The 18,422-nt window shown below is 50.4% G+C and overlaps 1 protein-coding gene across 3 annotated transcripts in view; it reads right to left on the bottom strand.

The window, feature by feature from the left end:
• OSBPL2 (oxysterol binding protein like 2) overlaps positions 1–18,422 on the bottom strand; it is a 48,493-nt gene that overhangs the window by 9,389 nt on the left and 20,682 nt on the right. For all 3 annotated transcript variants that reach the window (XM_037810900.1, XM_037810899.1, XM_037810898.1), the window contains 7 exons: positions 17,053–17,128; positions 10,182–10,316; positions 9,538–9,635; positions 5,002–5,184; positions 3,221–3,328; positions 2,637–2,726; positions 1,287–1,419 (listed from right to left, as the gene is read on the bottom strand). In XM_037810900.1, the coding sequence (XP_037666828.1) occupies positions 1,287–1,419; positions 2,637–2,726; positions 3,221–3,328; positions 5,002–5,184; positions 9,538–9,635; positions 10,182–10,316; positions 17,053–17,128 (823 nt within the window). The remainder of the gene's footprint in view (positions 1–1,286; positions 1,420–2,636; positions 2,727–3,220; positions 3,329–5,001; positions 5,185–9,537; positions 9,636–10,181; positions 10,317–17,052; positions 17,129–18,422) is intronic.

Raw genomic sequence — 18,422 nt, 5'->3', positions numbered from 1 at the left:
GCTGCCGCCAGCAGCGCACCTGTTGGTCGCCCACCCACAGTGACCCCCTAAATGGCACGTTCCTCAGACCCTCCTAAACGGTACATTCCGCCCTCAAGAAGACAGTGCTTCCTACATGGTGGCTTCACAGGGTCTCAGCGTTTCTAGACTGAACCTCTACCGTGGATCCATTTAATAAAAAAGATAACAACTGCTACACTTAAAATTTTACATCACTGGGAAAAGGGGAAAAAAGGAAGCGGTTATCAGATCCAGCTGTTAAAGAAAAACCCTTAGAATACAAAAAACCAAGCCTAAGGTTTCATCTACCTGACCGCACCAGGGGTTTCTCACTACTGGCTACAGGTCACTCTGAGTGGGGTTAGAGGCAGATAAGGATGCAGCTCGAGAGCAAACATTCACATAAAACTCATTCTTGTCTCGAGTGCCCAAAGGAATAAGGAAGTTAGAGCATTAAAAGGCATCAGTAAACGGACTTCATACTCTAAGTCTCTATAGTCTTTAAGTGGGGTTTTATTTAAATAAATTAAAAAAAGCATCATTCATTAGAAGAGACGTCTAATAGCACACATGAACTGTCACAATATTAAAAAAAACATTAAAAATCCTAGAGAGGCTGAATATTTTTGTTAGGTAGATACTGAATGTCTCAGGCTTGGTGCCTTCCAATTTATTAACTAAGAACATAAATGACACCTCTTTGGAACTACCACTTCTAGTTTCAGCTCAAGAATACCAGTCTTAAGACAACCAGTATTCCAAAGCTCTGGGGGAAAAACGATTCTTTCCAGTACTTTCTGGCTGTTGGGTATATTATCTGGTTCTCAGGACTAAAAAATCAGAAATCACTTGGTTTTCTCTGACAGCCTGGGCTAACTCAGGGAGAGAGGGCTGATGGGGACCCAGGAGAGGCGCTCCTGAAAGGAGTTATCTTAGGCTGGCCCCTCGGACGCCACCAGGCCTGGGAGGAGCGGCATCGGGGACCTCGAGCCACGGCTGGCAATCTCAGCCTCAACTGCACGTGAGGCACATGAACTCCGACACCAATCCCAGAACCCAAAGAGACGAGCAATTGGGTTCTGGGAGACAGACTCTCAGCTGCCTCTCCGCTCGCCCGTCCTTCCTGGCCAGGGGGACGGTGAGCTGGGACACGGTGCCGGGTGCGTGACCGGCCAGGCCGACTTCCGAGACACTGGCGATGCTGCCTCCCTGGGGCCTGGCCTGGCCACCCATCCCTCCCTGGGCCCCGCGCTGCTCAGCCTAGCCATGCTGGCACGGCACCTTACCGGCCTGCCCTTCCGCACGGGGTCCCCGGGGTCCCCTCTCTTCTCCTGCGTCTGGAGGGGCCCGCACAAGCCCGGGTCGATGCCCCACAGGCCCTCTGTCCATTTGCCGTAGATCAGGAAGAGCTTCTTTTTGCTGCAGCCAGAAGGGGATGCAAGACTGGGTCAGCATGGCACCGTCACTCACCTTCATCCAGATCAGAGTTGAAATTCCTATTTTGGCATTTTTTTTATAAGTTTTGGGGTATCTCCAGAAAGAAATGTAAAAATGAAACCATGCATTTTAAGACCCTTATCTGTGCCACTTGGGACCATTCACACTCCTAACATCCCAAAGCAGGAAAGAAAACAGCAGTACAAAAACCTTTTTGAAAAGGGTGGATGACAGTGCACCATTCTGAAATTGAAAGTTCTCTGTGCCTACGTGACTGTTAGCTCTCAAATACAGTCAGTTCTTCCGAGCGGCCTGTCCTTCAGGCCTGTCCCCGTAAGCTCATGACACCCTCCCTGCAAAGGCGGCCCTCACAGCCTCTGACACCGGGAGGGCGGTGCCGGCGAGGGCAGCGGGTTGCACCCCGCTCTCACAGAGACGTGCCTTTCGAAAAAGTTCACTTGAGTTTAAGGACAGAGAACTGGAAAGTCAACGCCTGGCTGACCTGTGCTGGCTGAGGGCTGGTGAGGGCAGGCCCCGGGGCAGGGCTGAGCGCTGCCTGGTGAACCCTGGCCTCGTTAACCTCTAACCTTCTTTGCCAGCAGAGTGGGCAGTCGTGACTCGAGGCCTTTTCCCTCGCGGCCGCCACGGGGAGCTGCTGGGACCCCGGGGAGAACGCAGCACCTAAGCACCCCCCGCTGCCCACTGGAAACGGCTCCCTAACTGAGAGTGGACAGATTTTCAGAGGTAGAAGGAAGCTCTCAGCAGCACATGTCCCAATTTCCTTATTGCACAAACAAGAAATAATCTGAGACCCAAAATATAAGGAAATTAACTCAAAGGGAGGAAAAAACAGAAAATTTGTTAATGTATGACAGACCATTTAGTCTCTGCTCATGAAATGTCCGTAAAGGTCCCTGGTTTACAGATTGGAATGAGGCATTTTCGGGAAAAGGAGGCTCCACGCGCTGGGGCGGGTCTGGGGAGCTGGCGAGGAGAGGCTGCTCCTGGGTCCCACGGGGCCGGCGCCAATCACCCCCACCCTAGGGATCACATTTAAATGAACCACGGAATTCCTGTCTTGCAAAACAACGGAGTGGAGTGTCGTTGCTAAACAAAACGAGCAGTAACTTCTCCTCCCGTGGGGGGGCTGTCCGAGCAAGCAGGCTTCTGCAAAGCGCTGGACCATGCCGCAGACCTACTTTTTGTCCTGGATGTGCCCTTCCACTTTGTGAAGTTCTTTTCCAAACAAGCCACACGATTTGAAGTGAAGTACACATTTATCTCCAGTTCTAGGGGGAAAACAGACACAAATTTCCATTGTATCGTATGAATTGCCCAGAAAAGGCTACATCTCCAGGGACCGAATGTGGCGATGGCGGCACAGTGCAGCAAACGCACTCAACATCACTGACACGTACACTTAAATGGGCAAACTTCGTGATACTTAAATCTTAACTCAACCGAGGTGTTTAAAAAAAAGCTGGACAACAGGTACTATTTGAGGTGGTCTCTACATTTTCACCCAGCAGCCACATCAATCTTTACTGTTTTTTAAAATTTCAAAATGAAATAACCACTATGACTAAAAAAAACAGAAAATCAGGAGAAGGGCTCCTGCCCGCAGGCAGTGTGGGGTCCGGCGGGGAAGGACAGCAGACCGTGAGGGAGGACCCAGCCCGGGGACGCAGGGCCTGCAGGAACCCACAGGCTCTCTGGCGGGTCCTCGGTCCGGCTCGCCATCACCACAGGGACTTTGCCATCACTTGAGACTCGAGGCTGGTACCTGTGGTTTAGGATCTCCACGGTCCCATACTGCTCTATCCACAGCTTCCCGATGATGACATTATGCACACAGCAGGTAGGGTTGGTCCAGGTGTAGGCTTCTTTATGCCTGTGAAAGATGCAGGAAAACAACCAGGTCAGAGGCCAGCAAGGCAAAGACACCACACGACCTGAAAAGCAAAACGCCAGTCAGCATTAAGCCACGACCGCCTTACAACCTGCAGAAGAGCAGAACAGTTCTTTCAACTACCTTGCACTGTAGCTATTTATTTAGCATTCATTTGAAATTTATTTCTTCTTTTCTTTGTAGCACCAACAAACTTTTCTACTTCAATGTCAAGACAAGTTAATAAGCAATAAAAGAAGACTGAGACAAAGAAAAACGGCTCCCCTGGGAAACTGACGAAAGAAAGGCTGCTTTGCTGAACACAGACGTGCTCGGGCGCATCCCTGGCGGTTTGGGGGTTTGGGGGTCCACCTCACAGGAGGGACGCAAATCTGGGGAAGCAGCCTCTGGCTTTTAGTGACACTCCAAACACAGTTTCCTTTATTCCTAATCCTGCGAAGTGGCCTCACCCCGAGGAAAGAAGCCCCCATAGACCTGAGGCGCAGCAGACGGTCATACTTGAGTCTCGAGGGACGTCACATCAGATATTAGTAACCGAGGGCAGGAATCAGCCAGAGTGAGAGGACTCCAGGCAGGCTACCTGGAATTCTCCACAAGCTTCCCAGGGGGCACACGCATGCTCATCAGCAGGTCCCACACACCTCACCCCAGGACAGGAGAGGAAAGCGGTGGAGATGGGCATGGCAGCGCCCGGGATCCGAGGGGCTGCTTCCCCAAGGCTGGGGCTCCCTGGGAGGGGAGGGGGGTACACCCTCCTCCAAGTCCTGGGGCTATTTCCTGGCCCCCAGCCAGGCTGGGTCAACATGAATTGCAGCAAGTTCTTCATTACACAGGGTGCAGTTCAGCAAGGCTCAGATCTTAGGGCCCCAGCTGCAACGAGGCGGCCTGGGTCAAGGTGGCCTGGGCTCAATGCCCAGGCGGGTTTGCAATGCCCAGGTGGAGGCTGGAGAGGCGTTTTCTGCTCCTCACCGAGCAGCCCCGAATCGGACAGCAGATCCATGTGGACTTCAGTGTGGCAGGCAGCCTCGGGGACAGCCCCCAATGGTTCGCGCCTCCTGGGAGCTGGGCCTGTGTCGTCCCCACCGCACTCGCCAGCCTGTGTCCGCACGGTTAGTGGCACTGCCACAGGTCAGGACAGACAGGTGGCTTCCGTCCTGGCTGTGCTCTCTCTCCCATCGCCAGTTCTGGGGGCCACAGCCAGGCGTGCGCGAGGGCCGGGGCCTGCTCCCGCCACAGCCCCCGGGAGTGGACAGTTCCCCATTCCTGACCCGCAGAAAGGACGGGAGATAATAAACGGTTGTGGTTTTAAGCACTAAGTTTGGTGGTTATTTGCTGTGCAGCAAGAGATAACTAATACCACCAGCAATTAAAGCCCATCAGAATCACGTAGAAGAAAAGGATTTAAAATTCTAACAGCAGTCAGACGTGGGAAGACTTTCTCCAGGAAACACCCTAATCCGGAGCAGGTATCTAACTGGAAGTTCTTTTTCAAAGAGGTTTTTGCTAATGGAAAGGCTAAATGCCTAGAAGAAAAAGGATGTGGCTTTTCCATCAGAAGGAAGAGTCTTGCTACTTAAAAAATGGATTTCCTTTCAAATAAGCAGCATGTATTTGTTTCTGAAGGTCACAGAGCTGGGGAGACGCTTGGCACTTACTTTAGAAGCTCCAGGGTGATGGTGCCCCGGGGCTCTGCCTCCACGCTCTTCCCCCAGAACCGCAGCTTCGGGTAGATGGAGCCGTGGAAGACGAAGTCTCGGCTGAGGCCTTCCGAGTAAAACGCGCTGACGGGCGGGTGGTGGCTCACCTGCTCGGATATGAACCTGAAGCCTAGATCTTCCCTGGTACAAAGTAAGAAAGCAAAATGGGGGGGGGGGGGGCATTAGTGACACACTTCTACACTTCCAAGCCGTCCTGAAGGTGACATTTCCTTCTAGCCTCCAAGTGCTACTCCTGAGGGTTCAGTGATAGTTTGTTACACCGCAAGATATTCCTGGCCAGGAAACAGGATTTTTAATATACTGTCTTTTTCAATAAAAACGTCAGTTTTTAATTGTTCCAGAACTGTGAATACACCTACAGTTGTAGTCATTAAAAATTATAAATGCCAAACCACATAATTACTAACTTAACTGGAATCAGAATTTCCAATAATTACAGAGGAAGGAAAGCTGAAAAATTAGATTTTAAAAGGTTACCTACCAAGGTACGTAATTTACAAAATGAATACTTGCCTAAGAAAAGAAAGTGTATTTTTAGTTATAGAAGAGGAATCTGTAGGGATAAAAAGATATTGGTAAATGGCTTGATTTATTTATGTTGCCCCTAAAATAAAAAGATTGTTTAGGGTCTTATATGCATAATATATAGTGTAACCTAGAAATTAAAACATGATAAACTGTGTTGCAATTTAGAAAGGATTTTCATTTTTCCTATCCGTCTGTGAAACTGTAGTTCAACCCTGGAATTAATTTCCTGAAGAAGGTGAACAACTTGGTGTATTGCATTTTATTAAGCATTTTGGCTTGTTCAATTCTTTTAATCCATATTGCTTATTTTCTGCTTTCTTGAACTTTTTCACATTACACTTTACCTTTTCCAAGATATTTTAAGAGTGCTTCTTTTTTTAATTTTTTTTTTTACTTCTTTTTCATGTTTTTATAAAATAACTTTTTTTACTAGAGAAGTTGTAGCTTTATGTAAAAACCAAAAACTACAGATTCGGTGTACCCCGTCACATGCAGTTTTCCCTATGCTGACAGGTTGCCTGTGCGAGGTGAGGTGTCTGTTACAACTGACGAAACAGGGCTGTGAGAACCACCCCAGGCCTGTGGCCCACAGTGCCCATCAGGCTGCGCGGCTTGTGCTGTACGGTCCTATGGGAGTAGTTTCTTTAAATACCATATGCACAACCTAAAATTTCCCCTTTTAACCACATTCACATATATCACTCAGGCGTATTAAAGTCACAATATTCTGCTACCATCACCACCTTCCATTACCCAAACTTTTCAAAGGATGCTTCTTAATAACCAAAAATGTGTATCATTTTCTAACAGTTAGACAAGTTCGGAACTTCAAATACTGGCTCTTTAATGCTGGATGGCAGGCGGGTGGGTGGGCACAGGGTCCCTGCTGCTGCGGAGGAGCCTCTAAAAGGGTCCCCATGGAGGGCACAGCACGAGGCTCTCCTGCTGCGGGCCGCGGCCTTGGTATCCTGGCTCCTAAAGCCAAGGCACAGGCTGTCCCCTATGGCCCCGGCCTCCTGGCTCCTAAAGCCAAGGCAGGGGCTTCCTGTCCCTGCAGCCTCGGCCTCTTGAACTGAAGAGCAGGCCGGCCCCTGCAGCCTCAGGCCTGGTCGCCTGTCATTACACAGCAGCTCCACACTGCCCACGGTGCGCTGTCCCTGCAGCTTGTCCAGCTTTCTCAAAGGAGATGGGACTTGGCGAACAGCTGCTCAACCACTCAGTGCCAGCCAACATCTAAATCAATCCAAAAACTCAGGATGGTATTCCCACGCTAGCAGTCCGTGGGAAAAGGGCCAGCCGCTGAGCCAGCCAGGCAGAGGCAGGAACCAGATTAGAATTTGAAAACATGACATTTATGTTGCCATCCCAAACAATGGGAGTGATTTGTGTGCAGAGGTGCAAGGCCTGGCCACACTGCCACCGAGAACAGTGTCCTCCAGAACTGACCTTGGAACCAGCGTGGACACACAGACCCATCCACGAGACAAGCACCAGTGCAGACATGCTGCCCCTCGAGGAGACTCTATTTAAGCAGCCCAGCACCCCAACTCCCACATCCCAACACCCCCAGCTCCCACCACTGAACATTTGAACTAAAGAGAAGAATGATCTGAAAACTGAAAGAAACTGTATTTCTTTGAACCAAGGTGACATCAATTGTATAAAACACCATTATTTTACAAAAGAAAAAAACATTGCAAATTATACTATGACATGCAGAAATGCTAAAATGTGGACAAAATGTCTCAGAATCAATGAAATATTGTAATTTATTAAAAGTTTGTATTACCGAGGGAAAACAATTATGGCATAATAGAAAATGAAAAAGGATACAAGTTAATTTTATCACATTATGGAAAAACACACACACGTATAGATGCCTCAGGGAAAAAATGGAAATTTATCAAAATATTAACAGCCATTATTTTTTATGGGATTGTGTCTTATGCATTTTTTTTCTACTTTTCTCAGTTTTATACATTTTCTATAAAGAGCACGCTCTTGTAATAATAATAAAAAAAAAGACCTTTATTTTAATAAAATGTCCTAGAATCTCAATGAATTCTTTTGGCTGAACTCTTTTTTTTTTTTAATAGAAAAAAAGCACTGAAACAAGATACTGGTTCCTTCTGCCTACGCCAGGGCTGGAACTCGTGGCCCAGTCCCCTGCAGCCAACAGCCATGACCTCGTACAGTAATGCGGCCTGAGCCCCTCCACAGGATCCAGAGTGGGTACGTCTGCTAGTTGCGCCCAGGCCGGAGGAGTGGGGGGCGCGTTTCAGAAGCGCTGCTGGCCCCTGGGGGGCTGGGCAGCACTGACAGCCGCACAGAGCCTCCCAGTTCGAGCATCCTCCCGGCAGTTCAAGTATCCGTGGCCCCACAGGTAAGTAGGAGGGAAATTATCCCAGGTATCAGCAAAGGGCCCCCCAAGACAGCCACGGATATTTAGGTTCTCATCCACAGTTTCCCAGAACTCCAGTCTTCTGCTCTTTCTACCCTGGCTTATCCGATAAGTGAGAAACTACAACACTGCTGTGTTAGTTTCCTTTACCTTTTTGATTGTCTTTTTACTAGGTGGTGTGGGTGGGCCTTTCCACTTAGGTAGACTGGCCGTGATCTGACTCATTGATCCCCCGCAGGAGCCTCTGAGGCAACGAGAGGCAGTGGAGTGACCCCACATGTGCCAACAGGGACCCCCTTTGCCTCCACAGTCCTGACTCCCTCACGTGTTAGTGTGTGTACATGTCTGTGTGCATGTCTGCGTGTGCACGTGCATGTCTGTGTGCATGTGCGTGCGTCTGTGTGTGTCTGTGCATGTATGTGTATGTCTGTGTCCATGTCTGTCGGTGTATGTGTGTGACTGCGTCTGTGTGCATGTGTGTGCACATCTGTGTGCGTGTACGTGCATGTCTGTGTGTCTGTTGATGTGTGTGGGTGCATGTCTGTGGGCATGTGTGCGTGTCTGTGTGTGCATGTCTGTGCATGCACATGTGTGTCCGTGTGTGTGTGTGTGCGCGCCTGTGCATGTGTGCGCGTGGGTGCACTTGTGTATGTGCATGACTGTGTATGCGTGTCTGTGCATGCACGTGTGTGTGCATGTGTGCATATGCACGTTTGTGTGTGCATGTGTGTGTGTGTGCCTGTGCATGTGTGCGCGTGGGTGCACTTGTGTATATGCATGACTGTGTATGCGTGTCTGTGCATGCACGTGTGTGTGCATGTGCGCATATGCACGTGTTTGTGTGTACACGCATGTGCGTGTGTGTGCATGTGTCTGCATGCACATGGTGCCTGTGTGTATGTGCATGTCTCTGCATGTATGTGTGTGTGCATGCATATGTGTCTGTGTGCATACGTGCGGTCAGAGCCCCAGGCCCTGGGTCTGGTGTCAAGTGGGCGCTGGACCTTCGGGGTGGGGACGCTGCTTAGAAGAAGTGCCGGCGAAGGAGTTTCACTAGACATTTAAAATGTCACCGTCTGGCCGTTCCTAAAACTCCTGCACGAGGCTGTGCAGTGGCACATGGGTTTCTTTTAGAGAAAAGCCTCTTTGCAATTATTCTTCTCTTCAGATTCATCTGCTTTTTTGGTAACATTTACTAAGGAGCTTTGGCAAACCAGTCTCATTCTAATGATTAGTACCCATTTCCACTTTAGGCCAAAAACTAATGATCCTACACATTTGTGCTGTTCTTCCATATACATTATGTCTCCATTCTTGAATCTAATGCATTAAAATGTTATACTTTCAACTCTGTTTTACATTACTAAGGTTCTGTTATCAATACAACATTGTGCATATGGGAAACATTTCCTTCTTATTATAAATACTTCAGTAAGTTCCTTAACTCAAAGTGGAGAAATCAAAACTGGCAAAAGAATCAAACCCATCTGTTATCAAAAGAATTACATTTACAAACTATTTATAAGGGGTCCCCCTGCCCTTACCTGGTTAATTCGTAGGTCTCGCCCAGGAGTGGGTTAAACGGTTTCCCAGTCCTCTCCCACTGCGAAGCCACGGCCGAAACCGCAAAAGCAGCCACGGACTGTAAACAATCCACAGACTGGGGTAAGAGCCATTGCTGGCCAGGATGCGCTGACGGGGTGGCCGACTGGGAGGGGACGTTTAAGGCACTTCTGCTGCTTGTGTCACTGTTTACTCGTGTTCGGCTTTCCACTGTACTGTGCTCTGAGTCACAGAACTTCCGGGGCAGTGCTGTTCACCGTGCCACCACTTCCTCAAAGCCCCGGAGAGCAGAACCTCCCATTCTCCTATAACCCGCCAGCCTGGGCCTCCTGCGGGCCGAGGCAGCCTTGGTGCGTATGCGTCTCTCTCCCCTTACACATATACTCACGCACACGTGTGCATGGGCTGTGATGCTGAAAGGACCTGCAGGGACCCCCCGGCCAGAGGAGACCACCAGCCCACCTCCCACCCACAGGCAACCAAAGGCCGGAGCCCCTGGGTGGGCCACACCAAAAGGTCGGTCTCAAGTCATGGCCTCCCCACACAAGCCCACCCAGGGAGGTCCCGGGCCGCACTTGGACCCCCGCCAGGCCCATGCTTCCCTATGGCCGTGCAGGGTGCTCACCTGCATCCGCTGCAGCGGCTGGGCCTGGCGGGCGGCCTTGTGGATGAGGTGCACGTGCTCCATGTACTCTGTGATGCGCTGCAGGAAGCTCAGGGGCTCGTTGAAGGCGATGGGCATCGTGATCTTGGACAGCTCCTGGGACAGGCAAGGGGACGTGGACTTCCTGGCACCACTGGGCTTGCCCCAAGCGTGGGACACGCGAGCCCCCATCTCTGTCCCCCGCTCTGAGAACTGTTTCCCGAAGGGGCAGGGGTCTTGGCAATCACCTGCAGAGCCACGGCCCTGGCCAGGAGCCCATCTATGAGTCTCACCTCTGCCTAGGGACCCTCCATCCCAGGCCCCGTGGAACCTGCCACTGAGTAAGCTGGACTCCCTGCACTGTGGCCCTTGTGCCACCCCTGCCCCATCCCAGACCCTTGCCCTCCAGAGACACTGCGGGGAGGGTTTCCAGGACGTCCCCACTCCAGCCTGCTCCATAGGCCACTTTCAGGCTAACCATCCCTCAGCAGAGCTCCCATTACATCACTTTCCTGCTGAAAAATATTCATTCCCTCCCCTCACCTACAGTATGGCATCAGAGCCCCTCAGCCCAGCAGGGAAGCCCGTCTGTGGTGTGGTCAGATGTGGCTCTCCCAAAGTTCTCCTGAACTTGGCCGAGGGGCCTCAGGGACCTGCTTGCAGCCTCATGCTGGGCCATAAGCTCAGCAGGCCTGGGCCTGCTCTCCTGGAGCTCCCATCCAGCGGGAAGAAGACAGGAGAATGCTGAGTAGGGAAGCAGGACAAGCCCCACAGGGGACACTCGATACTCCAGGTTACCAGGAAGGACAGTTTCATAGATTGAAAAAAGGCAGAGGGTGCCTCAGGAGGTGCGCAGCTGTGCACATTGGCATGGCTTCCTCGGGGAACGACCAGGGGCCTGGGCTGGTGGAGGCAGGGGGCCAGGACTGGGGTACATGTGCCCATGGGAGGTGCCGCGACCACAAGGGGAATGCAGCTGTGCAGGAAGGTAAGGGACCCTGAGCTCAATATCTACCAGTCGTTAAAGTGGGAGACTCAGGAAGAAGCAGAAAACTAGAAAGAAAGACTAGAGAAATATCTGCAATCCATGCCCCCAGGCAAGAGTTCACACCCCTCGTGGACACCGGAGAGGACAAAGGCCACAGGCCTGAGGTGTCAGCCACGGGCAGGAAAAGACCCAACAGCAGGCCCAGCCACGGCAACATGCTCTGCCTGGCCCGCAAGAGAACTGCAAGTCACACGGCAGGAGACCCCACTTCTCACCCCAAGGACTGAGCGCACACTGTCAGCAGGGCCGAGCAAACAGCCCCCTCATCCTGGCTGTGGGTGCACAAAGTGCAGCCCTACGGAGGGGGCCTGGCCGCGTCTTGCGAATTTCCCACATGTTCACCCTCTGACCCAGGAACCTGTCCCACAGGTGCTCTGGCCAACACACACAGGACACGGGCACAGGGCTACACAAGGCAGCACCATCGGTCGACAGAACCAGATGCGGCCTGGACGTCCAGCGACCGGGCACTGGGCAAGTCCACATGGGGGACAACACAGTCATACGAGAGCAGGAAGCAGCTGGCTCTCCCTGTGGACACACACTGGTGAGGAAGGTAAGATGGAGAACAGTCTGTGCAACAACCTGCCACTTATCTAAGAAATGGGAAAGTGATATATATAGGATTAGTTTTATGGGGAATGGAAGGATAGGGCAAAATGTTTTTGCAAGGACTACACACAGGGGGAGAGGGATAGTGGGGGTGGAGGACACAGGAAACTTCGCTTTCTGGAATATACCTTGCTTGACAGCTTTAACTTTGGACCCATAATTCTAAAACATAACTAAATTTTAAAAAGCAATCTCTAAACACCAAAAATAAAACAAACGAACCGACATGATTCCCTCACTGGCACACCATCCAGGGAAGACAGACTCTGAGCGACTTGAAAGCACAGTAATTTGAGATACACAGGAAGGACAAAAACAACTGCAGAAGCGCACACACACACCGCTGCAGTAAACATACTACTGCTGGCAGAACTAGGTCTGTTATTCAGGACGGCCGCGTGGAGGACAAAGCAAATGAGTCATGAGTTCCGTGCCTGCTGGAATCCATCGCCTCCAGTGCTGCGGAAAACCGGGGCTGTCGGGGTGGAGACAGGTGACACGGACACGGGCTAGAAGGCGTCGGATAAGCCATCGTTTGAACTTGAAGCATCAGAATAAAACAAAGCAAAGCATAGTTCCTCTTGGGACCTATGAAAAAACTGGAATATAGGCTGTATGCTTTATCTCAATGTTAAATTTCCTGAACTTGATAATTGTACTTAAGGTGATTACGTAAGTGAATATCCTTATTCTTAGGAAATGCATATGAAAGTGTTCAAGGAGCATGAGACACATACAACCTACTCTAAAACGTTTAAAAAAATAGAGAAACAATAGGAAACTAAGATCAATGGACAGAGGGCATGAAACAGCAAATGTGGCAGAATGTCAAAAGTTGGTGGGCCTGCCTCGATCCTGGGGCTTGCCCTTGAGAAGCTCATTACTGCAAAGGAGCAGCTAATAATTGTGCCTAAGAGTCTCCCCCAGAGAACCTCTTTGGTTGCTCAGATGTGGCCTCTCTCTCTAGCTAAGCCAACTCAGCAGGTGAACTCACTGCCCTCCCCCCTACATGGGACATGACTACCAGGGGTGTAAATCTCCCTGGCCACGCAGGATATGACGCCTAGGGAGTTGGACCTGGCATTGTGGGACTGAGAAAATCTTTTTGATCAAAACGGGGAAGAGAAATGAAACAAAATAAAGTTTCAGTGGCTGAGAGATTTCAAATGGAGTTGAGAGGTCACTCTGGAGGGCATTCTCATGCACTAAAAAAGTATCACTTAGGTTTTTGGTGTGTTGGAATGGCTAGAGGGAAATACCTGAAGCTGTTGAACTGCAACCAGTATCCTTGATTCTTGAAGATGACTGTATAACTATGTAGCTTGCACAGTGTGACTTGTGTGATTGTGAAAACCTTGTGGCTCACACTCCCTTTGTCCACTGTATGGACAGATGAGCAGAAAAATGGGGACAAAAACTAAATGAAAAATAGGGTGGGGGGGGATGGAATGTTTTACGTGTTCTTTTTTACTTTTATTTATTTGGAATAAGGAAAACGTTCAAAAATTGATTGTGGTGATGAATGCACAACTATATGATGATACTGTGAAAGGCTGTTTGAACACTGCATGACTGTAGGGTATGTGACTATACCTCAATAAAACTGTATTTTTTAACAATGGCAGCTGGTATAAGGGAACTCAACTTTCTGTGTGATCTTTCTATAAACCTACAACTCCTCTAATAAAAATAAATAAATGAAAATAAAAAGAAAAAAAAACAAGTTGGTGGGCCTGCATATCGGGGTAGGGGTACATAGGAATTCTTTATCTGGGGTTTGTATTATTTTTTCAACTGTGCTGTAAGTTTGAAATTATTTTAAAATAAGACATTTTAAAGCAAACAAAACACAAACACAGCTTCCAGCTCCATCCCTGAAAGGACCAGTCCCAGCACTGCAGGAGCCCAGCCCCCTTGGGACACACCACATGGGTTTAAATCCAACAGTTAAAAAAAAGACAAACCAACCAGTCATTCAGTCACGGTGGACGGTACCAGTGAAAACTTTGCTTTGAAAACAGAAAGTTTCATGCACTGATCCTGACTCCTATATAAAATGCATTCACAGATGATGGAAGGAACTTTCTCATCATAGAAAGAGTCCAGATAATAAAAAAAGGGTGACAGCACTTGCATGTCACCAATTTACCACTTCTAGTGAATTAATGGGCCCAGAGAGCAAACACTGATAGCTCTTAAACTCAGAAAAAGAAAGACAAAAGATATCTGATAGGTCTCCAATGGAAGGATCTAAATAAGGGCCACAAAAACAAACTGTAAAATAATAATAATAATAATAAATGACATATTAGGCTATTGGAAGTTTGAACACTGAGTTGGTATTTGGTGATTTAAAGAATTATCCTATTTTTGAAAAGTATGATGAAGGTATTGCAGTATGTCAAAAGGAATTTTTATGCTTTAGGTAAATATTTACAAACGAAAAGAAACCTGGAACTGGTTTCCAAATGCTGGGGGAAGAGGGAGGTGGTGAGAGAAGAAACCTGCCCAGCCAGGCTGGATGGCCGTGGAGACACGAGTGCGAGGGGCTTCTCACACTGTCCTGTCCGCTCGTACATGTTTGACATGTCCCACGGTAACAAGTTCGCATTTCCTTAGAGCAGGGCTGAGAAGCAGTAGAAAGAGCCAGGATGAGCCAATGCTGTGAAGAGGTGCAGGGTGGCCCGGCAGGTGGCCTTTCTCCCGGCAACGCCAGGAACCTCCCAGCCCAGGTGTTCACTGTCCTCCTTCATTGGAAGCCTCCTCTAACCAGTTACTCAGGAAATGGACGTCAAATTACTTCACTCTGTGGAAAGGATGCTTTGGGAATTGGAATCCTGATACTCAAGACCAAGTAGTTTGTCAAGTTAAGGGAAACCGATTCATCGTACATCCAGACGGATCATTACGTCAAGACCTGACCTGTTCACATTGCCAGAAACGTAGAGAAACACCACTAAAGAGAAACTGCAGGGGTGCTATTTCAGCAGAGCACACACAAGGAAGTGAAGGTGTGCACACACACATGGGAGGTCACACGTATGTGCACCTCCATGGAGCAGTGCACACACATGGGGGAGTGCGTCTACGTCTACCTCCATGGAGCAGTGCACACGCGTGAAAGCACGCCTAGGTGCACCCCCGTGGAGCAGTGCACACGCGTGAGAGCGCGCCTAGGTGCACCCCCGTGGAGCGGTGCACATGCGTGGGAGAGCGTGTCTACATGCACCCCCGTGGAGCGGTGCACATGCGTAGGAGAGTGTGTGTCTACGTGCACCCCCGTGGAGCGGTGCACATGCGTGGGAGAGTGTGTGTCTACGTGCACCCCCGTGGAGCGGTGCACATGCGTGGGAGAGCGTGTCTACGTACACCCCCGTGGAGCGGTGCACATGCGTGGGAGAGTGTGTGTCTACGTGCACCCCCGTGGAGCGGTGCACATGCGTGGGAGAGCGTGTCTACGTGCACCCCCGTGGAGCGGTGCACATGCGTGGGAGAGCGTGTCTACGTGCACCCCCGTGGAGCGGTGCACATGCGTGGGAGAGCGTGTCTATGTGTACCCCCATGGAGCAGTGCACAAGCGTGAGAGAGCGTGTCTACTTCCACCTCTGTGGAGAGGCGCACAAGCATGCGAGAGTGTGCCTACGTGTGCTTTCTAGCTCTGTCTGCTGGGGGTGCCTAGGAGCAAGGACACCTTGGGAGTGGCGAGCAGCCCAGCGCCCACATCGTGGTGGCCACAGGCTGTCCTGCAATACAAGGGTCCCTGCAGAAGGGGCTGACCCCCGGTGGAGGCAGGAAACACAAGAACAACACGCAGCGCCCCGCGGTGCCAAAAGTAAGGAAGTGCTCAGAGAGGGCCCAGCAGCCAACCTGGAAGAGCTCCCAGGGCCAGAGGTGGAACAGTCTGAGCAACTACTAAATAAAGATGGTATCAGAGTACAACCACGGGTCCTCACTGATATAAAGAAATAACCGAAGAAACATACAATTGGGGAGAAGGGATACCTGCCTCTTGGAGGAATTCCAGTAATAAACGCAGAAGGAAGGAAGGGAATAGAAGATCACCACAGTAACAATCACTGCAGGCAAACACACCGACAGACGCTAACACCAACAGAGGAAAGCAGGACAGGAAACGGGGTATCCGCAGAGGCCACGTATATTCCCTAAGACACAAATTAATTGCAAAGAGAAACACGGTAACCCTCAGGGGAGCCGCTGCAGACACCGCCTTGTGGCCAGGAGCCCTCGCCCCAGACCCAGACGGGACGCAGCGACAGGAGAAGGGCCTTGTCTCTGTGGTTCCTGCCCCAAACGCAGCACTTCAACCGGACCCTGCGACACCCCGAAGCAGGCGCCCTCGGCAAAGAACCGACAGGGCAACGGCAATCCCTCCGTTCTGGTAACGCGTTAGCATCAGGGGAAGAAGCTGGTGAGGGGACATGGGCCTCCCCATACTATTGTGCAACTTTGCTATAAATCTAAAGTTATTTCAAAATAAAGCATTGTAAAAAACAAAAAGTTTTCTATTTTCTATGGGAAGGAGTGAAAAGGGTAAGAGTAAAAAGTAAATGGCATTAGAACAATGGGGGTAAAGAACATTCGAGAAGCAGTGAGGTATATTTTTCAAAAATCATTTTACACTTGAGTTTCCCATCAGCAAATGCTGGCCCACGAACGTGTGTGCTAAGGTAGGTGCAGCTGGGATTCCAACAAATCATAAATATCATAGCAGGAAAAGTCTATCAATTCCAGACACTCTAATTATCCAAATATTTTTTCTGATACAAATTCTCAGCCTCTGACAAGGGACGCTCGCTAATGCTGGGTGGGCCAGCGAGAGAGGGGAATCTGAACCCAGAGGCCCCACCACCCCACCTATGTCGACGGTGTAAAGCCAGTGGATGGAGAACACATCACAGAAAACTGAGTGAACTGTATAGTCGCAGGAACTTTCCAATGTCAGGGTTCTAACCTATAGGATTATTCTTCTACTAGGTCTTTAAAATAATTTACTTTTTTCTTTTTTAAACTCTTCCCTTCACATATTTGTTCCTTCCCTGTTTTATCATCCTCTTTCATGCTATTTGGAAGTATGCCATAGCACATTTTCTTGAACTATCAGTAGTGCAATAATTTCACAGGAACTAAAAATGTTTAAGCCTCGTGCTTCAGAAGGAGACCATCTAAACTTACCAAGCCAATGCATTTTTTTAATATACTCCACACGCTGAAATCGCTTCTGGTAAACATTGGGGCAGGTAATGCGGTCCTGGAAAGAAGCAACATTAACAACACATCTTTATTAATCCAGCATGAGATGCATTTGTGACTGTTGATTTGCTCATTTACCATTATTTTCTTAAATTTTATATCTGAACATCAGCATTTCTTTATTCTGCCATGGTGAGGGAGGAAATAAAAAGACTGTTTAAGTGTTCACAGGAAGATTTCTGCCTGGATCTTTCGGCAGCTTCCCAGGGAACGGGGACGACAGGGCCGCTGACCCCAGGCAGGCCGTGCAAGGCGTGGGCAGGAGCCGAGAGGCACGGGGAAGTGGAAAGGACAGAGCCGGCCTCAGTGCACAGGCCAGCGGCCCCAGCCTGGTGCCTGGGGTAGAGGACAGCAGCAGAACCACAGACAGTGGTCAGGCCACGATGGCACAGAGAGGGAACCGGGTCTAGAGGCGTTTTCAGCACCATGCCGCCAGCCCCTCCGAGCATCTGTTTCGCTTCCCACGTGTGTCGCTACACAGATGTCTCCAGCCAGCTGGAGGGAGAGCCCCTCGCGGTCAAGCATGACCGTGACACTCAACTCCAAACCCCTGCTCCAGCTGACTGGAAGGGGGTGGGCACTGACCCAAGGGGGGGCCAAGTCTCCCCCTCAGGATCTGGAGCTGGAATAAGACCCTCGTGTACATCTGAGAGCGGGCCCTATCGGAGACATACACCCACACGTGGGGAGAGAGGCAGGGAAGAGCAGAACGGAGACCCCCGAGAAGGCACTCCCCTGTCACCCGGCCCCTGGGGCCCTGTTGCCCCATGTTTGCCGCCTAAATGCCCATTTCACCTGGGCACAGACAGTGCCACCCAACACACTGGCCTCAGGAACGATGGCAGCACGTGTTCTCGCCTAGCTCGAGCTCCTCCTCGGAAGGTCAAATGAGGGCAGCTGGGTCAGGCCACACTGCTCATTTCAGGGGCAAGAGGGAGAGGAGAACACAGCCGGGAGATGAAACGGGGAAGAAAACTGACATTCGCTGAGCACCATGGGTCGGGCTTCTGGAAGCTGATCCTCATCTCCACTCTCAGCCTTTCACCGGGCACCCATCCGCTCGGCGAGTGCCCTCCGCGTGCAGGCACACGACACGAGGCACTGCGAGGACGAGGGCACTTGAGCAAGACTTGGGGGGATGGGGAAAAGCCTGAGGAGAGTGGGCGCAGAAGGAAGGGCAGGGACTGAGGAGCCAGAGGAGCCAGGCCGAGGGGGCTGCTGGGCCAGGCCGGACGCGGCAGAGTCCTGGGGCACCTGAGGCCCTGGCGGGGCTGAGGGAGCAGGAGGCAAAG

This window comes from Choloepus didactylus, chromosome 19 (assembly GCF_015220235.1).
Source record: "Choloepus didactylus isolate mChoDid1 chromosome 19, mChoDid1.pri, whole genome shotgun sequence".
NCBI lineage: Eukaryota > Metazoa > Chordata > Mammalia > Pilosa > Megalonychidae > Choloepus > Choloepus didactylus.
The sequence above is the reverse complement of the archived record's forward strand: the minus strand, read 5'-3'. Positions and strand labels throughout refer to the sequence as shown.